Genomic DNA, 21,165 nt, shown 5'->3' with positions numbered 1-21,165 from the left:
ACCTTCAGGGATGGGGCAGCCACAGCTTCCCTGGGAAGCCTGTTTCACTGCTCACCACGTTCCCTGTCTGGATTTTGGTGCAATACTTTGAAGGTAAAGACAAATTCACTCTAGTGTTGCGACCTGGCAGAGTTCACTTAAATATGAAAGAAGGGAGGCAATGGACAAGAGCTCAGAGAATTCAGTAACTTTTCTGTCAGTGAAGCTCTAATCTCCACTGTGTTTCCTACTGCTCATAGGTGATTTTGGCATTTGTCTTTCATGTCTAATCCCAGAATGGATGATGAACTAATTGTCATCATAACTCTTTGACTGCCACTTTCTCTCTGCTGTGTAGCTAGCACAGTTCTGCTGTGTAGCTGGAAGGAGACTGAAGACCCTTCTGAGTAGTTGGAAAGTGCTGAATGGTCTCAACATGTTAGCATAGAGATGGAAATCATTTCTTGAAAAAGATAATACCTAAATCTAGGAAAGAAGTGATAGATTTTTCTGCTTATATGAGATCTTTTTATATAATTGGCAAATTTTTTCCCTTGTTTCTAATGTCTACTTCAAGTAGTTAATCACACATTCAAAACCTGAATAGGATGCTTTTCATTTAATATTTGATTTTATTTTGGTTTGTTTAAAATCAAACTAAAACATTACCCAGGCCCCAGTATCTTCCACTGAAATCAGAGGATTTTCACATAATTTCAGGAGTTGCCTTAAAGGTAGCAACTATAGAAATTCAGTGAAATGAAAACTATTGGTCAGAATAAATTATGTAATTTAATAATTAAATCATAAATTCTCAGGACTTTTTTTATATTATACCAATCATAATTTTGCTAGAGTCTAAAGAAGTTACAGTCTACGGTCTTCTACATTTTAGACTGACATATTAGCATGTGATACACTAAAATCACTGACTTTTCTATAAGTATACATACCTTCCCTGTTAAATTTTGCTGTAACAAGATAAAGCATGTGTGACTTCATACTGAACTCATGCAGTGTACTGCTTTTGCAGTGTTTTCACAGTTTTGTAAAAAATGGTTTCATGCTTACATATTGGCAGGATTAAAGGGGTGTTTTCCATTGTATGGTTGTAACTGTGGAGTGAAAAGAGGAAGAAAAAGGTGCTTTTATGTGCTCAGTTTTAAGAAATATGCGACACTTTTGTGTTGTCATGTTTGAACATGAGTGCCTGTAGTTTATTTCTTTTTTTCACAGTACCTTGCTGTATTCACTTTCATAGCTTTCATAGAGATTTCAAGGTGCATAAGTATTAGCAGTTTCCTTGAAAAATATACTTGTTGGCTTCTATCAAAGGAGAAAAGTTGTTTGTTCTGGCAGCAGATCCAGCATTTTCATTTGTGCTTATTCTGTGCTGGATCTGCTGGACCTCTTCTAGCTTTATCCAATTTTACTACTCATCCACAGTTTGAAAGGATGTGTAATATGTGATTTTACTGCACCCAGGGGTAAATTAACGGTAGTGATTAGCACTTAAGTAAAAAAAAATAATTTAAATAATAAGTATCTGCTTCCAACTGGGCAATATTTTTTCATTTATGTGGCTTAGTGAAACATACAGTATGGCATATAACACCAAAAGAAGCTAGTCTTAGAGAGTGTTGTGAGCGTATCTGTTCTGGGTTTTGCAATGGAACAATCCAAAAAAGCCCTAATGTAACATGGTTAGTGCTACATGTGTGCAGCTATGGGTTTCCAGTACAGCAGTTAGACTTGGGGTCTGTCCACAGCTTGCATGAAGAAGCACCGTCCTCTTCCCAGAGCAGCTACAGGAAGGTTGCTGTTATTTCTTATGATACGCTCATCCAAGCACGAAATAGAGTAGTAGCATGTCTTAAAGTCTCTGATTTTGAAAGATTGGACAGGGGAGAAAGACTGGGAGAAGCTTTCACTTGTACATTTTTAATAAAGAAGATATGAGAGAGCAGGAAATGCTATGACCCACCTTTTCTTGCTTCAGATTATTAGAATATTAACTAGGCAGTAGTCTGTCTAACATTAAATGTCTTCTATTTGCAGAGCCAATGGAACAAAGCCACAAATGACTGCGTATGACATTTTTTTCCATTTGAGTGCTCTAATAGATAAAAGTCACACTAATTAATCAAACAAAATTGATATTGTCCTCTTATATACTAATACCCCATAGTAATCTTTTTAGTATGCATCTGTAATGTCTAAATCAGTTTGTAATACCTTATATTCACTACTTTGCTTATGTCTAATAAACCCTTTAATAATCAAATATACCGAATAACATCTATTCAAAAATTATTATAGAATTGCTGTAAAGCTTTTCAGATACCATCCATTTCTCACTGCCCTGTGTGATTTATTGCCCTTTACAGAATCAGGACTCTGTGTGTGTGTGTTTGTATGTGTATATATATATATATATATATATATATATGGATGTATGTATATATATGTTTGTATGTGTGTCTGAATGGAAATAATTTAAAATAAGTAGCCATTTCCTGTGCACTTCATTTAACTTCAGTTTGATTGTCAAGACACTTTCACAGTTACTAAGGCTGTTTTTATATCCATATATATGGTTTATGCTCATTTATCAATTTTCTTGTAGGGAACAAATGGCCACAGAAATGTCAGAAATATTGTCTAGGTAGGTGAGAAGGTATAACACCAGTGAATCAATCATTTTCATGTGTGATTACACATGATATGGGTTGAATTATTATGGAATGAAAAGTACTGAAATCTTGGTTTTTTTTTTTTAAGTGATAAACAGATAAGTAAATTATTTCTTTCAGATAAATTACATTTACCTTTTTCCAGCAATTATTTCTTTGCTATTTTAATTGACTGTATTGAAAAAGAATAAGAATAGTTCCCTACCCTGTAATTTTCTGTAATTTCATTAATACTTCTCCAGCTTTCTTCTCCTCTCACCTTTGTGATAAACAGAACACAAAACTCCACATCTTTTAAAGGTGTGTTTCTACAGTTTCAGCACAAAGTTAATGAAGTCATTTAGCAGTAATGTAACTGTCAGTGCATTTAATAAGGAAATATTCTAATTAGAGTTCCCTTAAAATAAAAGCAGTTTTGAAAATTTCCATGGTAAGACCGTATTAAAAATCCTCTTGAGATATCCAAACAAAATTCCCTTCTGAGATTTCTTGAATGGTAATGTAAGATTTTATGCACAATGCAGAAGGAAAGATAAATACAGGTTTTGGTCTGAATATGCTAGTTGGTAAAATGCTAATACTCTGTTCAAAGAAATCTTTGTTATTGTCTTCCATATCAGCAAGTAATTAGAAAGTGTTTTCTGCAACTTGAGGGCAGAAATAACCTTTGACATTGATTTTATGAAGCTTACAGAAGAAGAAAAAATGTTTAGAGGTTTTGAAACCTGTTGTTTAAAAAGTTACTAAGCTATGTATATATAGTCTGAAGATGATCTCACATGTTTGATGGATTTTCTAGTGGTATCATGGATGATTGGAATGCAGCTGGTAACTAAATTTTTCTCCTGCAGTGTTATTTTAAGAATAGGAATAAACCACATCATGTGTAATTAAGGTAGCATGTGAATTTAAATGGCCATATTTGTATTGCATATATTGACATAGTTCCAGTGATAGTGGCCAATTTTCAATGTATAAAAAGATGACAAAATTTTGGGGCAAAATCAGAGGCTTTGTGTTCTGGTTGAATTCAAAATGCAATTACCTCTCAGTATCTGCTTGTTTAACTAAATTTGTCTCACTTTTCATACACTGGAAACTTTCAACATGAGACTGATCTTTTGTATTTTTAGTCTGAAAATACTGTTTATGATACATAACTCTCATGTGGAGCAGTGAAGATTGAATGTCAAATGTGATGCTCCTCTTACTGCCAGACTGTTATGCTTGAAGTCATGTAGAAAACAAACAAGTGATCTTCAGAGTGCCGAGTAGTAACCTAATAGAAAGACTAAGCCATTCAATTGGATTAGCATTCTTAAAGATTACTAGTTTAACCAGAGAGGGTACAGCCTAGTTCTGCTGTGCTAAATTAGGCAGCAAACTCTTAGAGTGGTGGGTAATGTTGCTAAATAAGGAAAATCCTTAGGATTTGTCAAATTAGGTTCAAGAAGGTTAGACACCAGGCAGTGGAAATTATTTATCAGGAATCCTTAATGTCCTACAGGTATGCCAATAATAACAAAGTATTGAAGGATGTATTTTGAAGGAGTTTGTCCAGCTATTTGTTTTACACTTATGAGTAGTTCTAAGTCAGAGTTAATTTTTTAAGTTGGACTTCTCACACTCTAGCTGGAAGCTGTGTGTGGACTCAGATTAGTAGTATGAGTAGGCATTAAGCTGCTACTCCAACAGTAAAATTTTGTAGTTTTAATTATACTGAAGAGATGGTTCAGTTGTTATTAAGAAGAATGTTAGGTTTATTCAATGAAATTTAAATTGCATTTGTTATCTCTGCTTTCAAAACTGCTGTATCTGCATAAAGAAAAAATTCAGGTTATAATAGTTTTTTATAACCTTCTAATTAAAAAAGGAAAATAAACATAAAACTTCACAGTACCACATGAGACCTTCATGGAAAAATAAATGTTAAAATAATATTCACTAGATTACACCTATTAATAGTGTGCCTGTCCCACAAAGATTTCTGTACAAACGGACCCTCAAATGAAAAGGCCTGTTTTTTTCTGATTGCATCAAGAACTTTGCTACCTTGTTAAAGATCTAGTTTCTTTTGAAGAAATTCCCTCAGATCCTGAAAGAATTCAATTTTTGTTCTTAGTCATGAGCAGAGGCTGGTAAAATCATGTGTCTGCTCCTGAATTCCTTAATGTTTAAAAGGTGTGCTGCTCATCACTGATCGTTGCAGTGTTTTGAACTTATTTTATAAGCAAATAATCCACGGGAAGTTTGCCATTCCTGAGGGAGGATTCTTCCACTTATCCATACCATATTTCTTGGGGAAGAAAAATAAATTCAGGCTTATCTTTATATCTAATGTTCATTTTGTACATGGAAACCTTGTACATTTTCTTAAAGGTGATTGAGATTTTAGTAATAATTTCTCACTTGCATTTGCTGTTGACTTACTTGTGTATTACTTACATGGTGAAGATCTTTTGCCTTTGGAAAACGCTGTGTTTCAATGAGTCTTCTTTTACTGGTCAGCCTTTTGTCCAAGTGGTCTTTTTTACCTTGATATTTCTTGGTTATCAATATCATCACCCCCAACCCCAGAATAAATATTGCTATTATTAGATAGCCAATATAGAATTAATTTGGTTTCTTCTCTCAAGTTAGGTTTTTGTCAAAGACAGAATATTTTCTCAAGCTTTGGAAAAAGGATTTTGTCCTAGACCAGTTTTAAATAGCAGAGGAAATGCCTTTTCTTCCTTCTCCTTGTTCTACTTCAGGAATATTTTTCCTCGTCTGTTTTTTGAATAGAACTAAAAATGTCTACTGTCAGTCTTTGTTTTCTGCATCTTGGTTGGCACAAAGTAAAATGTACATCAGTGTGGGATGAGATACCCAGAACATGTATCATGTACATGAAAAGTATCAATTACAATTCCTTTTAATCTTTAGGAGGCCAATCACATTACAATATGATTTTGTGCATGAAATATATTTTCATTTTCTCTTAATAATTTGAACACTTGAAAATATTTCAGTATTTTTTCTTAGAATTCTGCATGGTAATAAGTATGATACATTGTTGATCATGGGATCTCGTCCTCTTCTTAAAACAATTCCTGTTTAATACCTGAAAAAATACATATGTATTTTAAAAATAATTGCAGGGGTCCTGCAGTGCAAGCCACAAAAGCTGCTGCTGGTACTAAGAAACATGATCTCAGTAAATGGAAATATGCAGAGCTTCGTGATACAATCAACACATCCTGTGGTAAGAGGTTTTTTTTCTGAGAGAGTTCAAGTTGTAGTTATATGAAGAGTGTTACTTTCTTTCTATAACAAAGATAAAAAGTTTACATTAGTCTGCGTGAATAACAAATTAATTAAAAAAGATTCTCTTACTCCCAAAAGAACAGTACATGAAGCTATTTCCATATTAAGGAAACAGAATTTCCATTGTTATGTCTTTTAGGGATTATATATTTATGATAATAAACATCTTGGGCCATAAAATACATGTTATAACTTCTTAATTAAGTTCACTAAGTTTGATGTACTTCCATAGAGGGAATAGCAGTTATTATGCTTTACCTAGAATTTGCATTTCTAAGATTTTTTTTTGCTATCACTTCTTGCTGTCACCAGATCATAAAGAAAGCAAAAATATATTCTCTCTTAGATATTCATATTATTCTTTAATTTTCAAAATGTGTAACTTCTTTTTGGAAGCTTACATTGGGGCATTAATCTCTTTGGCCTCAATGCTGTGAAGATTGAAACAGATAAGAATTATTCCTTTTTTAGATATTACTGTTTCTTCCTGCTTCTTACTGAAAGCAGTTGGTTAGTTTGTGATTTAAGATCACTCAGAATTTCTTCCTGGATGTAGAAATTAGAAAATAACTCATTCTCTTTTACTGTTTTTACATATGCAAGACTGGAGCAATGATTTCAGCTATGTAGATGGTGCAGTAATAAGTGGAGTTCTTTCCTCATGAAGCCAACTTGGATACTCTGAGATAACTAATGAAAAAGCCTTGTCATCATTTAGTCTCTTACTATAGTGAAGTTCAGAAAAATTAAAATAGATACATGAAAAAAGAATGCAAATCTAAGCCGTCAAATTGCTGTTTTTCTTCTTTTTTCAGTTGCAGAAATAATGTTCAGTAGTGCAATTTAATATTTTTTTAATTTGTTTCTGTGCTGCTTGTGTTGTGATGCTGTCAACAGAAATATTTGTAGCATTTCACTGCTCCAAATGTCCCAGTACAACAGCTGCTTTGGGGATTGTCTTTACTCTAAAGCAGAAAAGGATTCATGAAACTCTGAGAGACTTTCTAGACCATAAACCACAGGCCCTGTGCTGCAGAGAGTGAGGGGTTTTTATATTACATTTTATCATATTCGTGTTACAATTTCATCTCCAATCATATACCTTATCAATATAGAAAAGCATTTAATAAATAATTTTTCTGACATTTCTCATTCATGCCTTCTCCTTCTTCTTTTTTTGGGATAGATATTGAACTCTTGGCAGCTTGCAGAGAAGAGTTCCACCGAAGGCTAAAGGTGTATCATGCTTGGAAATCCAAGAATAAGAAACGCAATGCAGAAACAGAACAGCGTGCTCCCAAATCAGTCACAGACTATGGTGAGGAGAGATAATTTTGTGTTTATAGTAATTTTGGTGATAATATTCTAAAGAGAACATTTCTGGAATGGATTTTGGGTTTGCTAGGTTGGAGAAACTTGGAGGTTTTAGGAGTGTTTTGTGTTGATTTAAGGTAAATATTTTGGAAAGATTGAAATTGGCAAATTCTTCACAGAAATTAAAACACTTTCAGTAGACCCAGCTACTTATGCTGAACAGCTCTCTCTTGAAACCTTTTCTCACATCCAGCTGACGTCTGTTAAAAAGAGTTCTTGATCTACTGATGCAGGTGCTGGTATTTTGTGAAATGTTCATTGATGTGCTACTTTAATATTACATAATATATAGCCATGTAGACATAGATGTAGAAACTTTTAAAAGGTGCTACTAATTCTGTCATTTACGTCTGCTTACATACATCATGTTACATTCTCTTTTAAAATACCTGTGAGTGTTGATACTGCAGTTTTGGCTCATGGCGTGACAAATTTTGCCTAGACCCTGTATTCTACTTAGACCCTCATTCTACTGATTTCACAGACAGGTGTTTATTGACAATGCAACACACTAATCAGAGTAAGTTTCTTTTGCATTCATCAAGGAAGTGTGGGAGTTTAAGACTGCCAGACCTCAAAATTACTTACCTGGTTTCTGGAGTGATATTTACAGAGTGGACTGTTACTCTTTTCCCAGCATCCCACCTCAGAAGTCTGGTGATCATCTGTATAAAAGGAATCTAAGAAGTTTATAGAATCACAGTAAACGCATGGAATAATTTAGTCAGATCATTCCTTTTGTCTTTTGGTTCCATGATATTTGATATTTGTGTTCCTGCCACACAGTTAATGGGAGAGACAAAAGAAAGGGAAGATGGGGGGGAAGTTCTCTCCCCAAAGTCACATGAGATTAAGGCATTGTCCTGGGACATGGAGAATAAGCATCCCAGGGAATGCAGGTGCCCCGGGTAATCTCAGTCCATGTACAAAGGCACTTCCTTCCCCTTGATTAATTTACTTGAGTTATTCATTGCTTGAGCATTACCTGAGTTTGAGGTTTTCAGGGAATTTTAGTATGGATATGTGGCAGGCAAAATCTGGACCCTTGGAGAAGATATTATCAAAGAATGGGTCCTTGTGTCTGAAATGTGGTTTTAGGTGCTTAAGAAGGCTTATGACTGAAATGGCAGGAAAAGGCATTTGAAACACTTCTGGAAAGTGTTTTTTGTAAATTGCTTTGAATGTTCTCTCTGGAGCTAAATGGGTAAAATATTCATACACAGTATTGCTGATGGGAAGTATCAAAGAGCAGATGATCTTTGGATTTTTGCACACAAAGCTGAGAATATTCATATTCTTATCACTTTTATTCAGGCATTTGCTGCATTCTTTCCAGTGTTTTTTCAATGTATTTTTTCACCTTCATTGATATATAGCATCATATTTCTGAATAAGAGAAGCTTGCCGTTCAGAAGAAATTGATAGTGACTTTTAGAGACTCTTAATGTTAATGCCAGTATAATTCTTCATATTGCAAATAATTATACCACATGGGCATTTCATGTATATCTATTGTAGTGATCTGTGAAGGTAGTAAGAAGGAATTCTGATTTCTTAGGTGTTTAAGCTAAAAGTCTTTCTAGTGGTAGTGGATGTGTGCTTAAAATGATGTAGTTCTTTCTTTCCACCGCTTCTTTGATTTAATGTAGTTTTACAGTATCCTTTAATGTAATTTTACAACTGTCCTTTAATTAAATTAATACATTCAGTATAGAAACTAAGCACTGGTTTGTATATTATTATTGGTATTGACAGAGGTCTAGAAGTTTTTTTCCTAGCAGAAATGTCAAAAAAGAAAATTACTACATTAGTTAACTAGCAGATTTGTCAGAGCAATCTATGCTTGGTATATATACCACTGAAGCTTTGTAACAGGAATTGCAAATTATTAAGGTGATTAATTTTGAGGTAAAATCCTGATGAAAATAGAAGTAGAAAATGAGTAGAAATACTTAGAATCTGCATTTATGTTGTAACTAGAATTCCCATTTGTCTGTTATCAGCATTGGTGAAAAATGTTGATGTTGTAATGAAACCATAACTTACAAAGGATCAGCACTTTCATGTTTTGTTCAACATGTAATATTTGTTTACAGATTTTGCACCATTTTTGAACAACTCAAGTAAGTGAGGAGACAGTTGTTTAAGCTAACTTTGAAGAATAGGAACACTTGAGAGCTTTATACTAACATTGATTGATCTAGTGTTTTGCTACACATGTACGTAGAAGTTAATTGTAAAAAAAATATTTTCTAATTTGACAATGTTATTCGTCTGATGGTAATTATCCATTACTGTAGTAATTTAAAAATGTACTTGTCTTCATGAAATCCTACCCATTTGAGGAGTCATGGGGAAGGGAGAGTGAAATAACCTTCTTACATAAAATATTGGAAGGAATAATCTCCAATTTTTTCCAAGCCCCTCCCCCCTGCCCCTGAAATAACATTCTAGCATTTTTTATTGTCTTCACATGGCTTTTTGTTGTAGCAAAACTCTCGAATCAACATAATTTAACAACTATTTATTCTAGCACACAGACTAACATTCAGGTGATGGTTTCTTCCGAATAGAGAGCTACAGTTCTATAGCACCAAGTAGAGGTTCCATTGGCTATTTAGCATTCCTGTTCTCTAGATTTGCCCTTGGATTTAGACATGCCATGGGGTAGAAATGAGCCTTAGCAATTACCATTGCAGTACAAAAAGTATTTAACAATACTTAAGCACTCATCTGCTGGGATAAATGTTCAGACAATTTGTAGAAAATTGAATTAGTTTTTTATAAACTCTGTCACCCTGTAAGGTATGTGTTTTATCAGAGTTGATGTATAAAAATAGCATTCACATGTTAAAATCTGGGTGTTTTTTCTTCTATGTTTGTTGTTAATGCACACATTAAAAAAAAGAGATGCAATATGTATAACGCATGGGGGGGTTTTAAGGTTCTCCTCTTCAAGTTTAGAGAAATTATTTTTGCTTGAATCTAAGCAGAAGAAATTTCAAGATGCAGTTGCTAGTCTATGTTCTAGTCCCGTTCATGACTGTAAAAATAAGTTATTAAAAGTAACTGTAATTTTTCATATTATTGAATGTTAGCTCAGAAATTACCTTTGTTGCTCAATAGACAAGGAAAAAAATTGAATTTGCTTTTAATTATTCCTTTTTTGCTGAAACATATAAGAAGTTAATACTGATTTTCTTCTGTAGAGATGGTAAAGGTTCTTGCGCAGGGTATCTGTAACGGTGTAAACCACTAAAACAGGATCAGTAGCTAACTTTTGCAGGGGCGATTATTAAAGGAAAGGATGTTGCTTTTAAGAGCATTTACTAGTTAAAACTAATTATGATAGTGTATGTGTAAGATTAAGAAGGTTGATCATTTGATGAATTAACGTAGAGAGTACGTGCTTTTATTTGAAAGCAAGTTTCTCTCCAGAGTCTGAAATATGGGGAACTCAAAAAGTCCAAAAATTTGTGTGGAAAATATTTACCAAAAATATATATGGAACTTGAAAAAAAATTATGTAACTTTCTCCTTTAGAAGTTCAGTCAGCTGATCTTAATGGTCTAAGATAATTCCTTGAAAAAAGAAAGCAGCCAGAAATTACTTCTAATGTCAGATTTTGACATATAGAAATCTAGGCAGAAAGTTGTTTGATGGCAGCTTTGTAATAAGCAATATTTATTGTCAACATTTCTATTAACAAATTATCAATCTCTAACAGTATTATACATCCTTCTGTGTTGACTGTCAAACATTAAGTGATGCTTTGTATGTTTGTAACTGAAAATGCTTCTGTGCACTGTGATCTTTTTTACAAAGAAATGGACTGAACAAAAGCAATTACCGATAAATGTTTCTGTTTGGTAAGAAATTTTATATGGGAAATTTTACCTTAAATATTGATTTAAAGTAGAATATGTTATTTTATTTACTTTGTTTTGTTTAAACATGCATTTGGGTCACATGTAGATACAGCAGTTAACATGAGCCTTTTCTGACCAGTGTTTTAGCTGTTGCGATTAACAGAATGCACATTACATGAAATGGGAGTACTTTTTAAGTACTTCTATTTACATTTTAGGTACTTTTTAGTACTTTCTGCTGAGACTTCAGATGACCTTGAGAGAGAATCTCTTGGGTTTTGGGGGGGTTTATTTGTTTTTTTGTGTGTTCTGTTGTTTTGTTTATTTGTTTTTTAATGTGCTGACTAATAAAGCAATTAATATGGCTTTCTTGTTCTCTAATTGTTTTGTTCACTTATCTTTGGGGGGTTATTTTGTATGATAGCACAACAGAACCCCACAGCCCAGCTACCAGGCAGACAACAAGAGATTGAAATAAACAGACAGCAGCGCTACTTCCGCATTCCCTTCATCCGCCCTGCGGACCAGTACAAAGACCCGCAGAACAAGAAGAAGGGCTGGTGGTACGCACACTTCGACGGGCCCTGGATTGCTCGGCAAATGGAGCTTCACCCTGACAAGGCACCCATTCTGCTTGTAGCAGGTTGGTATTGAAAGCAAAACGGCAACTTCGAAAAAATGCAGAGGTTTTTTTTTTTCTTTTTATCATCAGCAGTTCTTATCTGGGCAGAGATGGTGGCCGAATGTTTCAGAATATCAATTGGACATGTAACTGGTCCTATGTTTTACTTGTACACGTACTTCAATTTAGAATGCCATAGAGTGGGAATCCAAATGGAAAGGGTTTTATTATTACAAGTCCTCAGATTATTCATTGAACTGGAGAGAGCATGAAGATTAAGCATCACAATTTATCTGGGAAAGGTCTATTCATTATTATGCTGTTTCTTAGTTAGCTATAAAGAATTACAAGCAGTTTGTATCAAAACAATTTGTGCATATGTTACATTGTCTTTCCATAGCGTGGGGCTAATAGCAAGGTGATGCTTTTACCCTATTTATGCCACTTAGTATTGGAGAATAGCTTTTTAATCTTAAAAATCTAAAATAAATGTTGCAATGGATAGGTAAAAATTTATCTGGTAGTGAAATGTATCCTCTTTTTCTGGAGGGTGAGGAGCAGGGCAGAAAACACTGGAGAAATGCTGCCTATGCTTCTATGTTTTGAGATTTTGTATTTAACTTAGGAGCTGAGGAAAGGCCATAGGCAATTTGTTTCACTTCAGAATTATGCTTTACTAGCAACAAAAGTTTATTTTCTGCAAATTATATTAAGTAGAATTCCTTATACCAACTGTTGCTGTTCAGTGCCAAAGCCCATAGCTAAAAGTAGCACTGCTGTCATGAGTACCTGTTAAAAATAAGATTACAATTTAGTTTGTGAGCTACACATATCATTTCATTAGATTGCCTACGTTGGTCCCATTTGGTAAGCACTGTTTGTTTTGGGTGGTAGGCTGACAGATTAGCTACTTGATCCAAAGTCTGGAATTCTTAGTTGTTTTGATACATTTAACCAAAAGTAAAGCAGTTCACTGTGAAGTGGCCTGAAACTGAAAGTATATGTAATCCAAATGTGGTTGTCATCCTGTAATGGGTTCCAGAAGAACATATTGAGATGATCTTTCAGCTTCTTCCCTTTATTCCTCTTTTCTTACTGTTTAAGCACAGCTTTGTCAATTGCAGCATCTGATACTATTTTATTCTCATACTTCTTTAGTGTTCTCTGTGTAACAAAAAACCAGGAAACTGAAAAATGCCTGTATCTGTTTTCTTTTTCCCTTTACCGTTTTCTTTTTCCCTTTACCGTTTCAGGTAAGGATGATATGGATATGTGTGAGCTTAATCTTGAAGAGACTGGCTTGACCCGAAAGCGAGGTGCTGAAATTTTACCGAGACAGTTTGAAGAAATTTGGGAACGCTGTGGAGGCATCCAGTATCTCCAAAACGCGATTGCAAGCAGACAAGCTCGCCCTACCTACGCTACGGCGATGCTGCAGAACCTGTTGAAATAACTGGGCAGTCGGCACAGGAGCCCTCGAGATGAGAACCGTGCCCACGATACAAAGGGAAGAGTTCCTCTGTGCTACAGGGGACCTAAACATTCTGTAATCAGAGTAGAGATGTTTAATATAAAGTGAACAGATTTTATTAATCTTGTGGTTTGTTAATTTGTACTTCATGATGTTTAATTTGTGTAGTGAACTTTACTAGGTATGAGGACCCTGAAGAAACTTCAGTCATTGTAGTTTGCTGCATTTTTGTTTTTATGTTGCATATTCTTTAACAGTTTCTGTTATAACTCTTAACACTTTTAAGCAATCTGTCTGTACTTGGGTACATACTGCAAAGAACTGCACTGCAACCACCTTTTTATAAGATTCCTTCTTTCAAACACTGAGTAGTTGGCTTCAAGTGGTGGCCTAGAAAAGAGAATATAATATTTCTAATGACTGGAATTGTGAGGCCTTAGCTTTGACTTCTGTTACGGAGAAGTTGGAGTATACTTTTATATAATCTGAGACATTTTATGTCCTGATTTGCAAACCGATTAGTGTCTGTATTTAATGATTTTTGTTTTTTCAGAACCTGGTGGGAAATCCTCCTGAACTTGAGACCTATAAGCCCCTGTTTAATGCATTCTCTGTTTTGGTTTAAGAGAAATGGTTTTCTGTATATTCCAAGAAAAGCATTCATATACATCAAAATAGTATAATATTGGAGGTCCTCAGAGGATGTACTGCTCTTTAGGGCTTATACCACTTCTCTTGTAGATTTTTTTTTTTTTTCTCTTTAGTACAAATTTGCTTTAGACTTTATTTTTCTGACCACATTTCTACTAGCAATTCTTGGACAGTTTGTTTAGCCAGGTAGTGTAATTTCAACATGTTACACAAAATTGTATCTGAAGGTATATAAGATTAAGGATAGCATTAAGGGAAATATGTTCAGCTTTTTGCTGGCAGTATAACTTAACTGAATATTGAGGCCTGAGCCTCAGAAATCCTCTTTTTTTAACTGTAACGAGATATACAAGGTCTGTAACTTTTGTTAGACTGTGTAAAAAATTGGTCCAATAACAGAATGCATCTTAATACTATATGCTGATGAAATAGCTACAATTTTTAGTGTACTGGAATATCATAATGATTTGGATGCTGAGCTGTATATTAATCTCCTCTATCAAGCTTCATAGCTTGTAACAGTTCCTTTATTAAGCTGTCTGTTTGGGGAGTTTTTGTGGGTGGGAATCATTAATTTCATACAGTTAAAAGACACATCTCTTTCACTTTCTGCTTTACCTTGCTTACCATTATTTCAACAAATTAAACATGACCATTTGTTATCTCTCTGATAAAAACCCAAAATATAAGTAGCTTGATGTCCAATTACATAGCCTGATTTAAAAATGAATTTTTGCCCTTTTTAATTGACAGTTTGCTTACAGTATAAAATAATTTCCACACTCCTTACTGAGCATGAAACCTCTTGGAAACTTTAATTTTTAAATGCATAAATATACTTAATATTCGAGAGGGATGGTTCTGTAGCACAGAGAAAGCTCCTTGCTGACCTTAGACTGTGGTTGCGTGCCACAGTCTGCTTGTTGTTATAAATGCACTCCTTATGGGAATAATGTGGAGATATTCAAGTGGTATTTAACCCTCTACACATCCACTGTGTCAGGGAATCTCAGCTTCTACTGCAGACACACTCTACTTCCTGGTCATGTGATTGCAAATGAGAAAATTGTTTTCATTTTACCCAAATTCTTCACTGAAACAGTCATTTTTGGCTGGAAGATGAAAGGAGAAGTGCATCAGACTGCAGGCCAGAAAGTTGTGTGCAAACCTGTACAGTGTTGCGTGAGTTTAAAGGTGCAGCTTATGAAATTGGAATTACTGGTTTAATGTGTTACTGCATTGGAACCAAAATGTGACAACTTCCAGTCCCCAAACACTTAGCACTGCAAGAAGCTGTTCTTGCTCATGCGATCTAAGGAAGAAAAATCACTGACCTGATCTGTGTTTGTTTCTGTCTGGGTTTACCTGCTTGACTTAGCACATTCCATCTTAGTGTATATATCTCTAAAAATCCTTGGATCTTATGAGACTGAATATTGTAAGCAAAGAACCTCAAATGCTTACATGTGTGGAGGTATGTACACATATATGTGCTTAAATATTTTAGTATGTATGTGTGTAAACATACCTGCAGGGAACTTTAAATAAAATTAACTGTATTTTTCCACTCCATTACTTCAGTTATGTCAGGATTTCCTTCACTGGCATTGAAAAGAAAATTTATTTCTCAGAATGGGATGTATGGAAATTTTTCTTTACTAAATGACTAACATATATGAGCTATCATGATAATAAAATGGGCTTTGAAATAGTGGAAGAGCCTCTGTGGCTGGACATCTCAAATGAGATGCTCCCACCTCCCAGCATTGCTCCAGAAGTATGCCTGAGGGAAGCAGAAGATGCATTCCAGAAATCAGGGTATTCTAGTTTGCCCAGTAGCAGGCTGCTTTTTCCCCCCTTTTTTTTTCACTGCACATCAAAAGCAGCTTCTGCTCTTAGTTTTACTTATCTTTTTTGTGAAACAAAATTAATTTTCAATTAGTTTCAGATTATTTTTTTTTTACCTGTCTGGCAATATTTAACTGCATACCAATTGTTTCCATGATCCCTTGTACTGTGTCAGATAATTATAGTTGGTTGATTTGGAGAGGAAATACAAAGTGAGGGGAGAGGGTTGATCTTTAGGACTGTAGGATGACCTGATGCCTATCTAATCTATAATTACTGAGAAAATTATAGAGGTTTTTAAAACACATTGGCTTGGTTCTCTGTGCATTTCATTTAAAAAAATAAAATTCTTCCTGCCTGTCAGTGAAGCTGTCCATTATAGGTGAGATCTGCCTAAAATGCTCCACAAAACAAAGCATAGGAAGAGAATCACCACACTAAGCTAAATTCCTGACTAGGTGACCCAGGAATATGCATTTTCTTGAGAATGCTACTCTGAAGATCCTAAGGTCATTCAATACTTATCTTTTATCCACTGATAAGATTGTGTTTTTCTTTACCTAGTTGAATCCTCTGGGTTTTTCTTCAAATATCTTTATTTTAAGTATTTAAATGACCTCTCAATACTGTACTGAAAATTAAAAATAAAAAATAAAGACATTACATGTTGAAATCTTACTTGTATCTTCTTACTGTTTTTGTCTTTGAAGAGTTGAAGCATAAGGGTTAATTAAGTTATGAGAAATATAAAAATATTCCTTTGCTGGTTCTGTCTGCTCTTTTTCCATGAGATATTTTTGGTACTTAAATCTACTTTTTAAAGCTTTATTCTAGTAAAGATTTTGTCTTTACTTTCTAAGGTAAGTGTTCCTCCAAAATAACATTCTGAAATTAGAAAATTCTGATTTTGTTATCTTAAATCTCATACTTCATTTCTCAGTATTTATTTAAACAAGTATCTTTTTACTTTCAAAACTTTTTAAACATCTATTGCCATCGCTTCCGATTTGCTATGCTATGTATTGTGCATCCTTTTAATTTTAGATTGTGTCAGTCAGTGACTGGTGACACCAGCTCTGCTGCTTTGAATGTGTGTGCTGTGGTGGAAGCTTTATGTTTGGGATGGAGATGTGGTATTGCTTTTGTGGGGTTTTGTTTGCTTGTATTCCCCTTAGAGTCTCAGGGAACTTTTTCATCTTAAGGGCCAACTCACAGTGGTAGTTTTTTAATTTAAAAAGATTTAAGTAATTCATACTTTATCTAGGAAATGCAATTTTGTTTCAGTTTCCTTATTCCTTATGGCTTTTATCTCCAACTGTAACTTTACATCAGTTTTAAAGTAACATGATGAGCTTTAGTGTAATATTAGGTACCACTTCAATTCCCTGTGACATTTTCAAGGAAATAATTTTATTATGTTTTATTGAAATACAAAAGGTTTATGTCCGGCAAATATATTTGGTAATTAATAGTTGAGAGTGATAAATACAATCATGAATAATCATTATTAAAATACACATTTTAAAATTACTTATTTTTTAATCTGGCTAATGATAACTAGTATAAGTTGAAATACACTAAACACATACAAAAATACATTTGTAATGGAAAAAACCGGAATGCTATCAGCATTCTTAATGCATTCTTAGCTTACATGAGCAATAGTGAAAAGCTAGCATTTGTAGGCAAGGATGACTTGCAGTGCCCTGCAAAAAGTACTTTTAAAGTAATTTTATTCTGAAGTGTTACTGTGTAAAAACACATCTTAGGTTTCTTCTTTATTTTTCTTTCCTACTTAGATAAAGAAAGTAAAACCACTATTTCAGCTTAGAAACTCAACCTTGTGTTCTTGGTGCACTGCCTTCATTCGTACGCAGTCACCAGTTCCGGTGGTTTTTTTGCAGGCAAACCCATGCAGTTGTTTGGAATTCGTAAACAGTTCTGAGCGGACTTGAGAAGGGAAGCCAAAGTTCAGTCTTTGCTGTGGTAACTGCACGGCACCAAGTAAGAATTGTCACCAGTCAGCTGCTGTCCTGAATACACGGAAGTTTCACATCTGAATGAGGCGTTGTCATCCAGGATAGTCATGAACTTTGTAGAAGCTCAGTTTGAGCTGTAAGTACGACTTCTGGTGTGCACCAAGCAGCAAACCAGTGCCTGAATACAACACTGGTGCAGAGTGTAAATAGAGATATGTACTCTAGAAAAAGATACTTAAGGTAAAATAATGCTCCTACTTGAATCAGGATTGTGGATTCATAGTGCATAAATTAATAAGCCTACAGAATACTTAATGGCCACCCATTGTCTGCTTGAATTTCTCCTACAAAAACTAACAGTAACTTCTCAAAATTATTTGTGTGGGTATTGATTCTAAAGTATAGGTTCTCATGTGGAATTCTAATTTACTCACTACCAGGAGGATGCTTGTGAAGCAAATAAATCTCATGTTTATTTGCTCTAAAGCAAATAAAGCAAATAAATCTCATGTTCTGGAAAGATGAAACTCCACATACTGGACCTCAGCAAAAAGTTCGAAGTCTTAGGATAACCTGATAGTTTTGCTGTCACCAGAATGAAACAGTTAAGCTTATGTAAAAATGATGTGTTTATAACAGAAAAATAGGAATCTGATGTTCATAAAAAACCCTTGAAAAATTAAATCCAACTACTGTGTGATTTGCCATGTGAGCATTCAGGGATGCAATGAAGAAGTTCCCAAATGCTTTTAATGCGGCCTTTGGTCAATGACAGCTCTAATTTCCATTCACCATTTGCATCAGTGGGTGTAAGGAAGGTTAATAAAGGGGTATAGAAATGCACTGAAGCTCCATTGACATTTTTACCAGAATGACTGTAACATACAATATTGAAAAATGTCACTTCTCAGGAAAATCTGTTTCTAGCATTCAGCTCTTAAATAAAACAGTTAAGATGTGTATGCACCAGAAGCTTAATGCATGCATCCTAATAGTGGGGACTTCCTACCAGGCATTTTAGACATGCTCAAAAGGTGCTCAACTCGGTTTCTTTCCTTCAATAAAACTATTTTTTAAAATGTGCACTGATTTTAGAGCCAAAATATTGTATCTTTAGGAATCCTTTATTTTTTTTTTTCATAGTCATCCTGAAGTCCAATCTTGAATAATGCAGACCTTCTTTCTTGAATACCTATAAGAGAAAATCTCATAAACCATTTGGAAAGTATTGTTGAATTTGAAAAGGTACTATTTATCTAATATCTAATAGGCAAGGTCATCAAAATAGGTAGTTCATTATAGAAATTGAGCTTTGAGAAGAGAAGGCTTTAGGGAGACATTCCAGTGGCCTTTCAGTATCTACAGGGGGCCCAAGAAGGAGGGACAGAGGCTTTTTGCAAGGTCAGGGAGTGATAGGACTAGAGGGAATGGCTTTAAACTGAAAGAGATTTAGATTAGATGTAAGGAAGAAATTCTTAACTGTGAGGGTGGTGAGGCACTGGAAGAGATTGCCCAGAGACGTTGTGGATGCCCCATCCCTGCATATGTTAAAGGTTAGTTTTTGAATGACTAACTGGGTAAACTCCACCCAATCAAAACCCCCTCTGATGAGTAAGTTGTGCAATAATTTTCCATGCAGTGGTTCTATAACTAAACTGGAGACATTTTTCATATTTAGGAAGGATTTTAAGGTTATTTTAGCTTCTATTGGAACTTTATGCCTCTTTTCATATATTCCTTTATAAGTACAGAGCTGTACTTACTCTAGATAATACGTCCTAAAAAGCTGTCACTGCTGTCATTACATACTGCAGACCAGAATTTAGATACTGAACTCTCAGTTTGGCCTACAAGCTGTAGATAGCCACATCCTGAAAATTCAGTTCAAGTGCCATATTTTATTTTAAAAATTTTAGCCCTGAAGAAGTTTTCTAGATTGTGAAATCAAAGTGCTCCTTTTAGTTTCAGCTAATGAAAGGTTTCATTTTCTTCTGGCAATTACTTTTTTCAAATCACTAAAAACATGCTGAATCTAAGGGTGATGTAAACATTCACTGTGAATTTAAGTAACAGTGAAAAATAGCCACATAATTTTTTTAAACCCATTTCAATTTTATGGTTGCTGGATTTCTCACTAAATTAATTTATTTAACTAGATCTTGAGCTTTGTCAGTGTACTTTTGACAACTCAAATATTGTTTAGATGACACAGACCTGGTTTTCTTTCACAGATATGCCATTTTATTACTTTAGTAAAATATATAATGCTTTTCAATATAGTATTTTAAGTAGTTTAGCTATTATGAAAGTTTTTTGGTCTACAATTGCCCACAGGCACATTTCTTTTAAGGTGGGTATAAAATACTAATTGCAAACATCTGTGCTCATGCTTTTATGACCAGTGAAGCGAATTCATTCTTGAGCTTTTCCAAACTGCTACTTCCTGCTGCTTCGTCCATCGCTATCTTTGTCCACCTCTATCTTTGTGTTCCAGTCCTCTCACTTTCAGCTCAGTCTGTAACTGTACTTGAAGAGACCAGACCTGCATATGATGAAGATCAGTGGTAATAAATCTTTCTTTATGATTTCTTTCCTTGTTCCTTTATTTACATGACAACAAACATGTTAGAAGCCCAAGATTCACGTAGTTGATATCCTGTCTTCCAAAATGTCCAGCTAGTGCCAAGGGCACTCCTGTACTGATCTTCCCCACAATAACAATGGGTGCTAACAGCTATAGCAAAACCTTTTTATTCCTAATCGGGCTGTAATTCAGAAAAATGAAAAATGGCAAAGTAAAAGCCTTTTTTTGGTACCTATCAAGAGGACATACTCAGATACATCAGAAACAGTCTGCCAGACTCAGCTTTTCTCCTTTCTGTCTTTTCTTCCTCCCACAAAGATACAGGGGGTTTCAAGTAGCAAAACTTGAACTAATACTTGAGATATGAGCAGTATTCGGCTCAAATTAGAATTCCTACTTGTCAAACTCTATGTAGCTTAGCCAGACTGAGTGATCTGAGATTTTAAGTGAGCTAGTACTGCTATTTAAACCTCTCCTTTGGATTGTGTTTTGTGTTAATTTGTAATTTCAGATATTTCTTCTTCCTTCACCTGTTCCAGTGACTGCCGCATTAGCACATGGTTATACAAAATAGAACTTTGTTGCATAAAAACATTTAAGAAGAAAATGTAGTTGTCATATCAAGCATCAAAAACACCTGAGCTTTTCTTTGTATGAAATTACTACAAAGAGGCTCCCTGGTGACATTAACAATGGGACACAACAGATTTCTAAGGTTCTTGAAAATAGTCACAAACCTTGGTTTTGTCTGGCTGATGCTGGAAACGAAGAATTCCAGAGACTAACTTG

The 21,165-nt window shown here is 34.6% G+C and overlaps 1 protein-coding gene across 4 annotated transcripts in view; it reads left to right on the top strand.

Annotated features, from left to right (window-relative positions):
- Window positions 1-16,491, top strand: part of MYO6 (myosin VI) — a 72,903-nt gene extending 56,412 nt beyond the window's left edge. The window contains exons 28-34 of one of the 4 annotated variants that reach the window (XM_053973902.1): window positions 2,038-2,067; window positions 2,606-2,644; window positions 5,813-5,916; window positions 7,165-7,296; window positions 9,449-9,475; window positions 11,646-11,864; window positions 13,097-16,491. In XM_053973902.1, coding sequence (XP_053829877.1) covers window positions 2,038-2,067; window positions 2,606-2,644; window positions 5,813-5,916; window positions 7,165-7,296; window positions 9,449-9,475; window positions 11,646-11,864; window positions 13,097-13,296 — 751 coding nt within the window. In that variant the 3' untranslated portion in view covers window positions 13,297-16,491. The remainder of the gene's footprint in view (window positions 1-2,037; window positions 2,068-2,605; window positions 2,645-5,812; window positions 5,917-7,164; window positions 7,297-9,448; window positions 9,476-11,645; window positions 11,865-13,096) is intronic. The other 3 variants (XM_053973904.1, XM_053973905.1, XM_053973906.1) reach the window with 3 other exon arrangements.
- The last annotated feature ends 4,674 nt before the right edge of the window (window positions 16,492-21,165 follow it).

The sequence above is a fragment of the Vidua macroura genome, chromosome 3 (assembly GCF_024509145.1).
Source record: "Vidua macroura isolate BioBank_ID:100142 chromosome 3, ASM2450914v1, whole genome shotgun sequence".
In the NCBI taxonomy this organism is placed as follows: domain Eukaryota; kingdom Metazoa; phylum Chordata; class Aves; order Passeriformes; family Viduidae; genus Vidua; species Vidua macroura.
This window is presented reverse-complemented; position numbering and strand designations above follow the sequence as displayed.